This window comes from Alexandromys fortis, unplaced genomic scaffold (assembly GCF_014885135.2).
Source record: "Alexandromys fortis isolate MF-2015 unplaced genomic scaffold, M_Fortis_MF-2015_v1.1 scaffold_70, whole genome shotgun sequence".
Lineage (NCBI taxonomy): Eukaryota > Metazoa > Chordata > Mammalia > Rodentia > Cricetidae > Alexandromys > Alexandromys fortis.
The window spans coordinates 2,437,289-2,453,141 of record NW_026067955.1 but is presented as its reverse complement, the minus strand read 5'-3'; the positions used below and the strand labels follow the sequence as shown (position 1 = coordinate 2,453,141).

Sequence of the window (15,853 nt, the reverse complement as noted above, 5' to 3'; positions counted from 1 at the left end):
GGTTTTTCTCATGCTCCTGGACTATCTTGCACTCATAGTTCTTATGTGATATTGCTCCCATTACCCCAGATCTTAAGCCTCTTCATTTTCTAGTATAGTAGAGTTAGCAGTTAAAAACAAATTTTAAGAGGCTAAGTGGAAAAGACATTGAGAAACAAGGCATTAATGTCCAGTTACCTGGGAGGCTATGGCAAAGGATTTCTTGTTACCTGTTTAAGAGCAGATAGGTCTGCCACTTCCCAAAAATATTTTATTTACAGACAGAGAATCAGATATGAAGGCTGTGCTACCAGAAAAGCACAAGAAGTACTGTTTAAGTGGAGGTGGAGGCCCAGTTGCTGCCTGGGGCACAGACATTACTGCTCGACTTTTGTCAGCATAGGGGCATGGGACACTGAGGGTGCAGCATCTGAAAGATGGTTATCTCTTTCTCTGTTGAATTCTCCCTTGAACCTTCTTTCAGTGCTAAGGTTTTTATAAACTGCTGAGTCCCCCAGAGAAAGGAGGGGAGAGCAAACCTGAGTTGTTCTTTCTCTTCTTTTTGGGAGCCAAGACTAAAAAAAGCCTCTTCTAACTAACCTTTCTACTTTGTGTCATGGTTTCTGTTTTCATATTGTACATCAGTAGAATAAAAGCTTTAAAAGGGTTCTGGCAAAATGGTTTAGCAGGTAAAAATCACTTGCTATGTGTGCCTGATGTTCTGAGTTTGATCCTTAGAACTGTGGAAGAAAAAAAAAATTTCTGCAAGTTGTCCTGGCCTCTACAGATGAAGTGTGTGTGTGTGTGTGTGTGTGTGTGTGTGTGTGGTTTCAAAATTCTTGAATAATTCTAGACACTGGCTTTGGGCTTTGAAGAACAGGAAAAACTAGGAGAGTCAATTCGATCCGAGCCAGTGACTGCGAGTTCCAAGGGTTGACCCGTGGTTTCCAGAAACTGGACTAAAGTTACCAGGTTTGATAGCAAGTATCTGAACCCACCAAAGCATTTCACTGGCTCTAGAAAATATTTTAGTCAACTATTTTCTGTTCTTAAATAAAACTTTATTAAACATTGTGACATGAGTGTTAATCATGTTTTATTTGTACAGATTTTAGAACAAGACACCAAAAATGGAATTCCTTTTAGAGTTCAAAACAAGTGAAACACTCTTTTTATTTTCCCTTGGCATTTCAGAGTTATAGTGACTACTTTGTAAGTTTTAAGTCATTTTAGTTGTGAGTATATAAAATGGGTGTTAATGAATTAACTGGAAGGTATAAAGTGAAAAGAGATGCAAGTGTTTGAGGTGGGGGTCTTACTATGTTTGTCCATGCTAGTCTCACAGATTCATGGTTGAGGTAAACGTTACTCAGACTTCCAAGTCCTAGGGCTCTAGTGTGTGCTACCACTTCCTTGTCTTTCCCAGGTTTTGTTGTTCTTAAGCTTACTACTTCAGAGCAGAGGAAAGAAAAGTATTCCTAAGGATGGTGTCATCCTTTCCTGACTTGTATTTCAAAAGGCTTTGTGTTTTTGTTATGAAATACTAACACCTACTTAGTGAAGTGGTTGGGGTAAAGTTAGTGCTTATGTCTATGATACTACTAGAGCTTTTCTTAGCTGTCTCTCTAACATGTTTCATGTGAATTTGGTTTTTCAGAAACCTTGCTTTTAAAGTGACATTTGTCATTCTTTTATAGTGTAAATTTTTTTTCCTGTTCAGTTGTTTTTGACAGTTGTGGATGGAAATAGAAAAATGTCTCATCACTCTGTAGTGTAAACCTAGAATTTCTGTTGCTCCACTTATTAGATGTATGATCTTGAAGCAATTTTCTTTGTTAGTTACTTTATCTAAAGTGATTTTTCCTAGCTAGTGTGTTCGTACATGTCTGTAATGCCTGTACTAGAAAGGCTAAGGCAGGAGGATTGAGAATCCGAGGCCAATTTGGGATACCTTGTAAGACCCTGACTCAAAACAAAACACAAAACAATACAATCTCCCACAAATGTTTTTTCTTTGCTGTTTTCCGTAGTTTATCTGCTTTCTCAAGGCTCCATAAAGTACAATAATCTTTGGAAATGTATCAGTTATGTCTACAATACAGGTTGAGTTGGTGTGGTATTTAGCGGACAGACAGCAGTCTTTTTCGTCACGGTACTTAGCATTGTTTGGGAATAAACAAACTACCTCTGATCTGGGTAGAAAAACATTCATTGTTGAATGACATTTGTTGGGGTTATGGAGGATATGGAAACATGAGAACTTACGCATTTCTGGTAGAAAAAAGAACCAAGCAAGGGAAGAAAGTTAAAGAGCATGTATTGAACAATACACAGTGGCTAAAGAAAGAGAAGGGAAAATGTAAAATTTTATTTGTAGCCCTAGTTGTCCAGGAATTTACTATGTAGACCAGGCTGACCTTGAATTTAGAGACGTACACCTGCCTCTGCCTTCTGAGTTCTGGGATTAAATGTATGAGCCACCACGCTCAGCTCAGGAAGTTTTTAAGAAAAGTAGTTTTAATATTACTCTAGATTATCCAGATGGTGGTGCCGGTGCACGCCTTTAATCCCAGCACTCAGGGAGGCAGGGGATGCAGATTGGTGTGATTTCCAGGCCAGTCTAGACTATAGATTGAGTTCCAGGACAGCTAGAGATAATAACAGAGAAACCCTGTCTCAGAAAACAACAAACACACACATACACACACCTAGATTAAAGGAAAATATTGGCCTAGTATGAGCAATGACAGTTAAGTAGGTAGGAAAGATTAGGTAGAAGTGACGTAGAATTTTATGTGAAAGAAAAATAAAGGATATTCAGGGAACCTGCTAGTAATTTGGGCTCTTCCCCTAAAGATAATGGGAATGGTTAGATGAAATCCTGAAACATATTTTACAGTTAGCAGCTGCTGAGAAGTTCAGAGTTCAAGGTGAAGCTGTTTCAAACATTCAAGAAAATACTCAGACTCCGACAGTACAAGAGGAGAGTGAGGAGGAAGAGGTTGATGAGACAGGTGTGGAAGTTAAGGACATAGAATTGGTCATGTCACAGGCGAATGTGTCCAGAGCCTTTTCCGAGCCCTGAAAAACAACAGTAATGATATTGTAAATGCTATTATGGAATTAACAATGTAACTATTTGACGGAGAGGACACTCCCCATCCTCTCCCCCCTTTTTGGTGTTTCAAAGGTGGAACTGCAGCTTGGTTCGAAATTTGTACTGTTTTTATCACTAGTAAAGTTATGGCTTCTTGTTGGATGAAAAAAAAATTAGAACATAAAAGTGTTAGTAATACAGAATTGGATGGGAAGGCTCAACGAAGCCTGAATCTGGAGAAGATAAGCCAAGATTCCCAGTCTGTAATACTAATCCAGAAGAGTTAGTTGGATGAAGAATGGAGCTAAGAAGGAGTACCAGGCCAGTGAAGTATGGTCGAATTTGATACACTACTTTTGTGAAGCCTGGACTTACATCAGTGAAGTGGCTTAGAAAATCTAAAGCTTTAAACTTGTGTTAAGATGATCACAAACTGTTATTGTCTCTTTTTCCCTATCAGCAACAAACTTAAGACCTCAAACTACTTATTTTACTCCCCCCAACTTTGTTTGCTTATTTACTTGTGTGTGTGAGTGCGCACACGCATGCAAAAGTGTATGTATGTGTTCATGCATGTAGAGGTTAGAGGAAAACTTGTGGGAGTTGATTCTTTCCAGCACTTGAATTTTAGGCAGATTTTCAGACCTTGATGGCAAGAATCCTTCCTTTTTGAGCCATCTTGCTGGCCCCTTTAGTTTAGTTTTCTAATTAAACCTGCCAAACCAGGGACTTCAAATACTAGAATTGCCATAGACTAAATCAAGTGTGCTATCACTAGGAAAGATGAGTACAAACTGTCTTTCAGATGTCAAAGTCAATTTCTGTAACTGAAATATAAAATAATGGTAACTTAGTGAAAATTTATAGTAAATGGGAGCAGACTAAGCTAAGATTCAGAAGCTATCTAATAAAAGATGAAAAATATAGAAGAGGAGAGAATGAGAGATAGTCTTTGGGATGAGAGTTTTCCAGATTGGTAAAGTATCAGTGTATATACAATTCTATCAATTCCCATGCAAAATAAATGCCTCTCCAATTGATTCTAAGATACTATTTTTCTCTCTCCCTCTGACTCTCTCCCTACCTCCTCCCTTTCTTTCAGGGAGCCTTGCCTCAGGCAACCCAGGCTCCTTGCTTAACAAACACTTTTCTCACACTGGTGGACTGCCTGCTGTGGGGAGATGGAATAGAAAATGTTTTTGGTTTATTTTTTGTTTTTAAAACATGGGGTCTTTATGTAGTCCTGGCTAGCTTTGAAGTTGCTATTTAGAGCAAGCTGGCCTCATACTCAGTGATCCCTCTGCCTCTTTCTCCTGAGTATTGGCTGTTAAAGGTGGTTGTCACCATGCAACCCTTAACTCCCTTTTTAGAGACAGGATATTGCTGTGTTGCTATAGCTGGCCATCCTCTTATCCCTGCCTTTCAAGTGCTGGGATTATAGGCAGGAGGTAACACGTGAAGCATTTTTTTTTTTTTTTTGGTAAATACTTAAAAAAAAAAGATTTATTTTGATTGTGTGTGTGTGTGTGTGTGTGTGTGTGTGTGTATGTTGCCTATGAAAGCCAAAAGAGGGCATTGGATTTTCTGAAACAAGAGTTACAGAAGGTTGTGAGCTGCCATGTAGGTGATGGGAATCAAGCCCCAGTTCTCTGAAGAGCAGCCAGTGCTTTTAAACACTGAGCCATGTCTTAACCCCTGTTTTGTTTTGCTCAAAAATACTTTAGCATGTCTAAATCTTTGTGAACCTTTGAATGATGACACCTTAAAAGATGGAAAATTTTACCTACATGAAAATTTCTTCTTGTAAAATCATGATATTTCGGGTCCAAAGCATTTTAGACTTGAAGACATCTGATGAAAAGAAATCCACCCTTTAAAACATAGTAAACCAAGTATAGTGATGTGTACCTGTGTTCTTCACACTCAGGAGGCATAAGCGTGAAGTTTAAAAAAACAAAAACCATAAACTCAAACAATAAATAGTAATGAAACTGAAAAATGTAGTCTTTAAAGCATCAAAATGTATATTACTTTCAAAAAAATAAAAGTATATTGCATATTCTAAAGAAGATCGGATGTCTCATTAATAGCTTTAAAAGTGATTATTAGACTTATACTTTAGTGACTTGAAGAGAAGAAAAAAATCCTTGCCCATGTTCATGGAACATGTTCATAAATAGTGTGTTAGTGAATAGGTAGTTGATCTGGGAGCAACACAAGTTTGAAGTGTGTAGGTTTGCTTTGATATTTTCCCCAATGATTAACAATAAATTGAATACCGCACAAAGTTTAGAACTGTGAAAAAATTAGTTAGCTTTGTCATAAATTCATAGAATAATAGAAGTTATATTTTATCAAAAATTGTACACAGACCTTACAGGGAGTCATTTGTAGTGGAAAGAAATGTGAAGAGGCATTATTCAACTGTAGTTGTGTGTACGTACATACATACATACACACATATAGTATATATGTGGACCATCTAAGTGCCCTTCAGTATAGGGTTTATTCAGTATATTACAGTATTTACATACAAAGATGAAACACTGTGCTGATATGTATTGATTGACAAATGTCTGCTAAATATTGTTTAGTGAAGAAATGAGTGCTGTATGTACACAAAGAGTATGGTACACTATTGATATATCTATGTGGCTGTGTATGCATGAAATGTTGTCTAGAATGTTAACTAAAGTATGGAGAGTCCACCAATTCCATGTTGTAATTTAGGGTAGCCAAAGTTTGTTTTTATTAACATCATTTTTCTTTTTAGGAAAGGATGTTTTAGGAAATTTGTGTTTAGTGTATTCTTTCTCCTTTTATATAAAATTTGAACTTATGTTTCTCAGGTAAAATTTATAAGACAAAACATTTTTGATTTTGCTGGATTTTTTTCTCATTATCTGAATCACATTGTTTTAGGTGTCAGTAATTCGCATAATGTGTATTTACGTGAATTACTGACAACTTTAAATTTACTAGTTTCCTTTATAGCATGTTGACATTTTGATTGATGGTTTGAATATTTCTTGATAAATACTATAGTTAAAATACTTAAAAAGATACTTATTAATCTTAGAAGAGTCATAATATGATTTGTTCTTGGATGAGTGAATTTTCTATAGAAACATCTATTTCTATACTTTTCATAAATGCTTAAGAAAACCTTCATTAAGAAATACTGGAAACCTGGATTGGTGAGATCACTCAGCAAATAAAGGTGCTTGCTGCCAAGTTGGAATACCTAAATTAGATGCCCTAGGACCCACATGGTAAAATGAGAGAACTGACTCTACAAGCCCCCCCCCCCCCCAATAAACACTCATGTAATTAAGGAATTTAAAAAATACTGGAAATCTTGGTTGAGATGTCTCAATGGGTAGTGCCTGGTGAGCATCAGTACCTGAGTTCAGATCCTCAGTATCTACATTGAAAGAACAAGAACTTGGGTGTGATGATGCATATCTATAACCATAGTGCTAGTAGGCAGAGACTGATATCCCTGAAGCTTGCTCTCCAGTCTGTACAGCCGAAATGGTAAGCTCCAGGTTCAGTAAGAAATTCTGTCTCAAAAAACAAAGCAGAAAGCAAACAATAACCAAAGTTTACCTTTGGCCTACACACACATTCAGGAGCTTGCACGCTTAACAAACATAATAGTAATTTCAGCCTTGGGTAAAGCTAAAAACATAATTGAGCATATTCTTTATTAATATTTTTATTTACATCTTGTTTTCCTTTTTAAATACTAAGATATTTCAGGCCGTGTGTAGTGGTACATGCCTTTAATTCCAGCACGTGGGAGGCAGAGGCAGGAGAATCTGTGAGTTCCAGCAAGAGCTACATAGTGGGGCTTTGTCTTGGAAAAAAAAAAAAAAAAAACCAAAAAGATATTTCAGAGGACTGGGGACCACGACTCATTTGGGAAACATTTTCCTTGGCATTTACCATTATAATCCACCAAGTAGTTCACCATTTGCTCTATAGGCATATAATTTATGTGATGTAATTGTTTTAAGATACACTGTTTCATTTCTTCTCCTTTCTCAGTATGTTAAAGAAATAATTCAGAGGAATTTGTGGAAAGCAAGTATTGTTTACAGTGAGACATATAATCATTGCCTCTTATAAACTAGTTTAAAATTATTACTAAAGTAAATTTCATTTGTATAAAATACAGCCTAATTTTAAAATAGCATTACTCTTCACAGGTAATAGTGACTGTAGCCCAGCTTTTATTCTAAAATTTTAGTTACAGTTGTGTTAAATGCTAATTGCTTAACCTTTCAAAGTGCCTACTTAAAAACAAAGTTAAAAGAAAAGCCAAAAGTCAACCTCACACGCACATCCTCTGTTTGCTGTCATTTAGCCATTTTCCTGTCTTGACCAGAATGGGTTTGATCTTGGTTTATTTTAGTTTAGTTCATTGATCTTTCCTTACAGGAAGTCAGGTTTTTTTTTTTTTTTTTTTTTTTTTGAGAGCTCTTTAATTGTGCTATTTGCTGGGCTCTCATCCTTTCTGTTTAAATAATGCAGGTACTTTGATGGAAACCTGGAGAAGCTCTTTGCTGAGTGTCATGTAATTAATCCAAGTAAAAAGTCTCGAACACGCCAGATGAATACAAGGTCATCAGCACAGGATATGCCTTGTCAGATCTGCTACTTGAACTACCCTAACTCGGTGAGTACCTGGTAGTTTAAGGCTAGCACTATGTCAGAGGGTAAATCAACTTCCATTACTTAAACAAAGGACAGTCTGAAAGCCTGGGACCAGTAACTATTTCTGTAGCCCATTAGTAGGTTTAAGAATAAGGAAAGGAAAAGGAATGTCCTAGTTCTCTTCCCGTTCCTGTACTGTTTGTTTTTCAGACTTTTCCAAGTTGTCATTGATTCTTTCTGGAGTTTATTTTACCACCATTTGGAGACTGTGTAATAAATAGATCAACAGTATATAAATGGTTTTTATACAGCTTAAAATACATTCAAAATTTATTGTTTCAAATAGTCAAAATCCTTATACATTTTTTAGAGTACTTTCAGGACTTCATATTCCTCACTATATTAATCTAGTCTGATATAGATTCTTAAAAATGGCAAGTGGGGGTAGAATTAGAACAGAATAGAACCAAATAATAGGTATTTCTTTTTAAAATGTCAAAGGTTTATTGAGTAACTATAGGAAAATTATGTTTGTAGTGTAAAGATGTTCAGTTGCTTGGAATTGAACTTTGAATTTAATAATTATGACCATCAGCATGACATTTAATAGACCGATTTTCTTGTAGTTGAGTGGTTATCAGGTGTTTTCTGTTGAAGATTTCTCATTGTTAGTGTTAGAATTTTAGATGTCTCTCTAAAGGAGTTTATTTGAAAGGAGCTAACTTGTTGAAACGATCAGTTATTCTTTAAAGTTAGCAAAAAAGAGTGATCAGTGAACTACTTTAGTAGGAAAAGTGTGGAACTACATTTCTGAATTGTCAAGTTCTAGCTGTGGCTTAAACTGAAAGTTTTTCTTTGGAAGTGATCTATCAGTTTCACTTAGGTTGGAGTTTTATCTTTCAAATGAGCTGGCTTGGATCTCCTATCCATCTTTACAGCCTGCGAGCTGTATTACTTTTCTTTCCTTAAATCATAATCCTAGTGTATTTGTACAGTCAGTGTCTTTTGGAATTCATTAAACTCAGGTTCTAACACTTTTATTACCTTGAATGATTCTTTTTGCCAGTTTAGATTTATACCATGTCTGTACTAGTACTAGTGTCTGTAAACTAGTAGTAGTACTAAGATCTAAATAATTTGTCCCAGTTTATAGATGGCTTTCTTATTCTTCTGCCCTTTTCCTCTGTTTCAGTATAGCCAATTTCTCCTTCATTGAAATCTTTACTCTAATTTTAGAGCTAGTTGCTACGAATATCAATTACATTTTCAGTGCCCTCGATATTGTCCAAAAGTCTTAACATAAATTTGACCAGGCATTTGTAGTGTGTAAATTTTTATTTTTGGTTTTTACTTAGCAAATGATGGAGAAATTAAGCCATTAATTTAACATAGCAGGAACTATTCTAAATTTAAGAACATAATGGAGAATAAACATAAAATTTGTCTTCATAGAACTCACAGGCTAGCTGGTCAGATTCCTAGGGCATTTGGAAAGAATAAGTAGGTGCTTTGAGACAGCAGATAAATTATACTATAGTACCATGTTGGAGGCAGGAACCTGGGTTTTATTTTTCTTTCTCAATCTCTCTCTTTTAAACATTCCATTTGTTCATTTACTCTGATCTGTGTGGAGATCAGAGGACATTTTGTGGGAATTGGTTCTCACCTTCCCTCATGTGGGTTCTGTCATCTTTGACAGCCAGAGCCTTTTTCTGCACTATTGACTCAGCTTGGTTACTTTCTTTGTTGCTCTGACCATGTGCTTTAGCAGGAAACAACTTCAAGGGGGTGTGATCTTAATTTTTTTGCTCGTGGTTAAAGGGTACAGTCCATCATAGCAGGGAAGGAGTGGTTATGGGGATGGAATGTTAGACATTTGGTTATATTATCTCTACAGTCTAGGAGCAGATTGCTGGCTTTCTCCTTCCCTCTTTTAATCATTGTGAGTCCCCAGGCAGAGGAATGGTGTCCCATCTGCTTCAGGGTGGGTCTTTTTCCTTGGTTAATCCTTTTTGGAAACATCTTTATAAGCAAGCACTAGGGATGCTTCTAGAGATACTAAATTCAGTCAGGTTGTTTATGAAGATTAACACCCCTTGTGAACTTGACACCCACATGGTCACATTAGACTGAAATACAATGTAAGTTCACAGTCTTTTGCTGTGACAAAATACCCCAGATAATCAACCTGAGGAGAAACCATTTGCTTTGGTTCATGTTTTCAGAGGCTTCGGTTCTTGGTTTATCTTAGGGCCTGTGGGGAGAACAGACTTCATGATGCTGACCATGGTGGAGTGAAGCCAAGCCACTCAGCTTGGGGGACTTAGAGCAGAAAGGGAGAGGACTGGGCAGGAGACCCAGTTTTCCTTTTATGGGGACATTCTACATTTATAGTTATTTGACTTAACATCCACCTAAACTAAGCCTTACCCGTAAAGGTTCTATAACTTCCAAGCAACCTCACAAACTGGGAATCTAAGTCTTCAACATACAGGTTTTGGGGACATTTAAGATTCAAACCACAACAGAGACAATTCATTTATGGATCTAGCACATCCATAGGAATTGATAACTGAGGTGTGATTAAAAAAAGTCAGGAAAATGTTTGAGTATAGAAAACTAAATAAAGGAAGGTAAAAGTGCTAAAAACTTAAGAACCTGAAGTTAGGAGGTTAAAGGTGACCTCGGAGAGTTATTTTAAGTTGTGTGATTAGTTCAAAGAGTGGAAACAGCTAATATTATGAACTATATAATTCTAACACAGTTACTTTCTCATCATTTCTAGATCAGTATACACAGATGATTGCTTTTGTTCAGTTTTAACAGTGTCACCAGAAACCCTTCATGGAACCTTATTAATGTGTTGAGGGATCTCTCTCTCTCTCTCTCTCTCTCTCTCTCTCTTTCTCTCTCTCTCTCAGGGATTTCTCTCTTCAGAAGCATGTTTATTTGGACTTTCTGTCAGACATTTGCAATTTTCTCTTTTTTATACAAATGTTCAGTACCTTATCTTTTTAGAAAACACTTTTACTATTATACACTGTCACATGAATAAAGGCGTGTGTTCTGAAGAATTGTTTTATTTTGTTATTTTCATTTTTAGAGAAAGGTCTTATTACGTGTCTCAGGTTGACCTTAAACTCATGTTCTTCCTTCAGTTTCCTGTGTGCCAAAGTTAGAGGCACACACTAACACACTTGACCTAAATAAATGTTTCTGAAAGCTTACTTTCTATAGTACTTTGGAGTTAAGGATCTGGGAGAGAGGGTCTCACTTTGAATTTACTAAGATTTAGGATAGAGCACTGGGTCAGTTCTCAACAGCACTACTTTGTTGGCACCTAACTCAGAAATTTTTTAATCTTAAAACTATGCTTGCTTATTTTGAGTTAAAACAGCTTCACATGTAGGTGAAGATCCTGTGACCCTCCAAAATGTCATGACCGTAGGCATGTTCCACCACACTTGGCTTTTTATCTATCATTTTACTAGAAAATGTAACATGCTTTAATAGCTCACTTTAAAAATTGTATTTAAGAATCAAGATTTAGCTGGGTGGTGGTGGTTCATGCCTTTAATCCAATCACTCGGGAGGCAGAGACCTGAGTTTGAGTTCAAGGCCATCCTGTGTCCCTGATAACTAGTTCTACACAAAGAAAACTGGAGGGGGCAGGGGTGTAGTGGCTGGAGAAAGAATTGTTAAATAGAGTCCCATTCCCATGTTGAATCGTCCATTTAGAATTTTGGTGCAGGTCTGCTCCTCCTTTACTTTTGAAATAAGTTGTAGATTTATTTATGTATTTAGCTTTTTGAGATAGGGTTTTACTATGTAACAGCCTTGGCTGTCTTAGAATTAGTGCTGTATACCAGGCTGGTCTGGAACTCAGAGGTTCGCCTGCCTCAGCCTCCCAAGTGCTGGGACTAAAGGTGTGCACTACCACTGCCCAGTTTATTTTTAATTATGTATATGGGTGGAACAGGTTGTGCACATGAGTGCAGTGTTCACAGAGGCCAGAGAGGTGTGTCAGATCCCTAGAACTGTAGTTGCAGGCAATTGTGAGTTGCTTGGCGTGGGTACTTGGAAACGAATGTTCTCTTAAGCTTGGATCCATCTCCCCTATTCTATTTTCCTTCTCCACCATCCAATTAAACTCTTGTGAAAACTGATGGATTTCTTTTTTATTCTGTTTCTTTTTTTTAACTATAAACAAATGACCCTAATTTTCGAGATTATATTGGCAATTTCTGATGGAGGACAGATGATTTTTTTAAAATTGAAAATAGTTTTTTTTTTTTAATATACTATATAGTAAGATCATGGTTTACCCTTCCCAATACCATGATTTCCCTAGAAATCTGCTGTTATCTGGATGTTGTGGCACATATCACTCCTGTGTTTAGAAGGCAGAGGCAGCCTTATATTTACATAATGAATTCTAGGTCTATCCCCCCTCCATTTTTTTTGAGCATTATTTGCTATGTATGTAAAATAAAATGTCAGAAATTAAACTTTCTTTAGATCCTTTATGATCATTTTTGTTATAGATGATACTCTGTAAGTTATTAATACTCTTTTGTTTGGATTTATTTACAGCATAAATGAAGGTAAGTTTAATGAATAGTCAAGTTTTATGAGTTAAGTAAGGACAAAGAAATTAAAGGAACTGGATATGAGGTAGTTAAAAGCAAATATGTCAGAGATGAGAGGAAAATATGTCGCACCAGATGGAAGAATATGGTTGTAATAACACACTTTTCTTTAGTACAGTGAATGTGTATATTCAGACCACAGGCTAGGTTTTGCACTCTATTTAGCCATAGTGATTTATTTTTACTTAGATATACAGGGTTTTGCTATATTCTCCGGCTATCCAGAAATTTACTATGACTCTAATCGGCTTTTATCTCATGGTCTTCTTAATTAGCCTTCCAAGTCTATAGGCATACACTACATCTCATGTTTGTTAGGTGTACCTAGTTAATATATCATTTTGTAAAATATTCTCTCCTTACAGACTAGATAGTGCAATAGATACCATTATGGCTTCCAATAATAATTTATTAACTATTATGTCCCTTAATCCCTTAGCTTATTGATTCTTGATTGAGTAGAAGAATGATAATTCTTGTGATCTGGTAGCAAGCTAGTGCCCTATCTTTTTGTGGTGATGGGGAAAGTAATGAGATTATTACACCTTCAAAGTTGGCATACTGTGTACTTGCTATTCTGCCTATAAAATTAATTTCAGGATTGGGCTATACTTCTTTACATGACTACTTCTGTGAACTTAAAAAAATAATAGTTGGTAGGCTATGTGTAGAATTTTTGGTTCTCTAATTCTTTGCATATAATACCATGAGCATCAATTACATAAAGCATATTTTAGATAATAGCTAATTAGAAAATGTAGCAAAGTTTTAAAATTATCACTTAAAAGAAAGACTGAAATGAGCTAGGAATAAATTAGATAGGAACTATGTGAATGAAATTGTTAGATATTAAGAGAACTTAAAGAATGACTTGAATATTTGGCACAATATAATAGTAGTTGGATAAAATGTTTAAAAGGAATAGATTGTGTTAGGGACAGGGAGAGGATTAAACTGCCAGGTGCAAGAATAGACAGTAGCTGAATAGGGTGTACTTTAGGAGAAGATAATGGAGAGAAGGCAGATTCTGCAGGATGTGGTGTTAAAACAATATGGAGGTGGAAACAGACTCAAATTTGCTTAAATTTGAAGCCATTATTGAAGACTGGCTTTTACCATGTATAGTAAAGTGTTTTCACGGCAACACAGTATGAACACTCCGAATCGAAAAAGTATTTTCCGTAATTATAAAGACCAACTATAGTAAAAAAAAAAAGTCCTGAAAGTCATTGGGTGTGCTTGGGTGTATGTTATATGGCATGAGAAATTAGTAAACTGTGAAGAAAATGGTGTGCATAAGAAAGCCGTGGGTAGGACAGCCCAATGAGAAATTAGCAAATTATGTTAAGAAAATGCCGAGGAAAAGAAATTGACTGGATTGGACATGCTAAACACACACACACACACACACACACACACACACGCACGCACGCACGCACGCACGCACACACACACACCCTTGCAAAGTTGAAACTTCACTATTTTTAAAAACGAAATTAAAATTATTTGGAGGAGGAGTGGATCTGGGAGGAGTTAGGGGAGTTTATGAAGGTAAATATGATTTAAAAAATTTACTTTGTAAATAATTCTCAAAGAACAGTCAGGTATGATGAGGGATACCTTTAATCCCAACACTCTGGGAGGCAGAGGCAAGTGGATATCTGATTTAAGGACAGCCAGGGACACACAGAGAAACTATGCCTCAAAAAAACAAAAACCTCAAAAGAATGTGCAAAAATATATTTTAAAGACCAAATCATTTACTTTGTTTTTTATGTTAGATTGGTGAAAGCTCCGACATGTGTATGAGAAACTTTATACTACTGCTCAGTCAGAACTGCTACCAGTTCTTATAAAAGTACCTAATAATAAATGTTAAATTGTACTTGTATACCTGTCATCTTCTGTCTATCCTCTTAAGAAGTCACATGGTTGCAAAGTGTATTACAGTCAGTGTGACAGAATGGTAGGAAAAAAAATCTTTTGTTTCATTAATAGTGAATGAACAGTTAAAGGAATTGTGGCTTAAAAGGAGGTAAACCATGGGACCAGAACACTTACTTCTGTTCCCAGCCCCTACATTGGCTAGCTGTAACTCAAGCTCTCCTTGGCCACCTACACATACACATTCCCTCCATCCCCTCACATATACACATAATTAAAAATAATAGAACTGTGTAAAGAACAGGGAATGGGTAAATGTTTGTACAGTTATGAGGCCCCAGCAGAAATTAAAAACCCAAACAACAAAAGTAACGAAGTACCAAGGAAAGCATAAGGTTCTCATACTGTATGTGTATGTTAGAATGTCTCTGCAAGTACACTTCAGAAATGAAAACAACAGCCATTTCTGATAAAGGAAATGGAATAGGGCATAAACAAGGGGATTAATTTTTCCACGTAATCACTCACTCAAAAGAATTTGTTGTCTTTTTTAAAAGTGATACTATTTCAAGGTGCTGCTCAGTGACTGCTCACAGGTACCACTCCACTGCTGCTAAGTGCAGGCACCTGATAAAGTAGCCCAGACCTCTTGTTTTGTCTCAGTCCCCCAAACAACTGAGAGTACAGACACATGCCACTTGTAGTCATACCTGCTCATTAGCATTGCTTAAAAATTCTCACATCCATGTTAACACAGCTTTACCAGCTTAACGTGGAAAATGAGGTAATTGATTTTATTTATTTTTTGCAATCAGCAAGAGCGTTTATTATTTCGAGAAGGTAGGTACCAGCATGCTAGTCCCGTGCACCCGAAAAAGGCAAAAATGGTGAATGGTGGTCCCTAAGAAAAACTTGTGGACTCCTTTATATCACAGCTAAAGGAATTGTAAAAGTGGTGTGACCAGTCCAGCTAAAATTGGTTTATGCAGGTGACATTGATTTTATTTTTAAAATAGAGTATTTTTAAACTTCTTTGACGGTTTTTACAATGTGTTTTTAAATGTGTTGTTTAAAAAGCTTAAATAAAAAGTCATAAATATTGTAAACTTGCTTTTTTGTGTTGACGTTTTATGTATTTATTTGGCAGTGGTAGAGAATCTAAGCTAGGACATCAGAAAAATTAAACAAAATAACTGCCACTGAACCATATCAGCCCTGTAAAATGTTCTAAAATCTAAACAAGTTAACCTTTTGTTTGAGTTCAAACACTATACTTTGTTCAGCCATCACCTCAAAGTTAGAACAAAATCTATTATTAGTTTTTCTTTGTTCTTTGTGACTCGTGCTGTCCAAATCTCTTCCTTTCTCTTGCTCTGAGCCTCATTTTGCTGAAACTGTAGGCATGTACACATGGGCTTACTATTATCTTAATTACTTGTTTATTTTATAGTCATGGGAAATAATTCTAGGGTCTCAGACTTGTAGGCAAGTGTTTGAGCACTGGGTCATATATATATTTTTTTGAGACAAGGTTTTTCAGTGTATACCTGTTGATGGGATAATAGATTGGTATTTATAAGTTATT

General features: G+C 36.2%; 1 protein-coding gene across 2 annotated transcripts in view; it reads left to right on the top strand.

Annotated features, from left to right (window-relative positions):
* Window positions 1–15,853, top strand: part of Arih1 (ariadne RBR E3 ubiquitin protein ligase 1) — a 107,903-nt gene that overhangs the window by 46,075 nt on the left and 45,975 nt on the right. For both annotated transcript variants that reach the window (XM_050151840.1, XM_050151839.1), the window contains exon 3: window positions 7,613–7,757. In XM_050151840.1, the coding sequence (XP_050007797.1) occupies window positions 7,613–7,757 (145 nt within the window). The remainder of the gene's footprint in view (window positions 1–7,612; window positions 7,758–15,853) is intronic.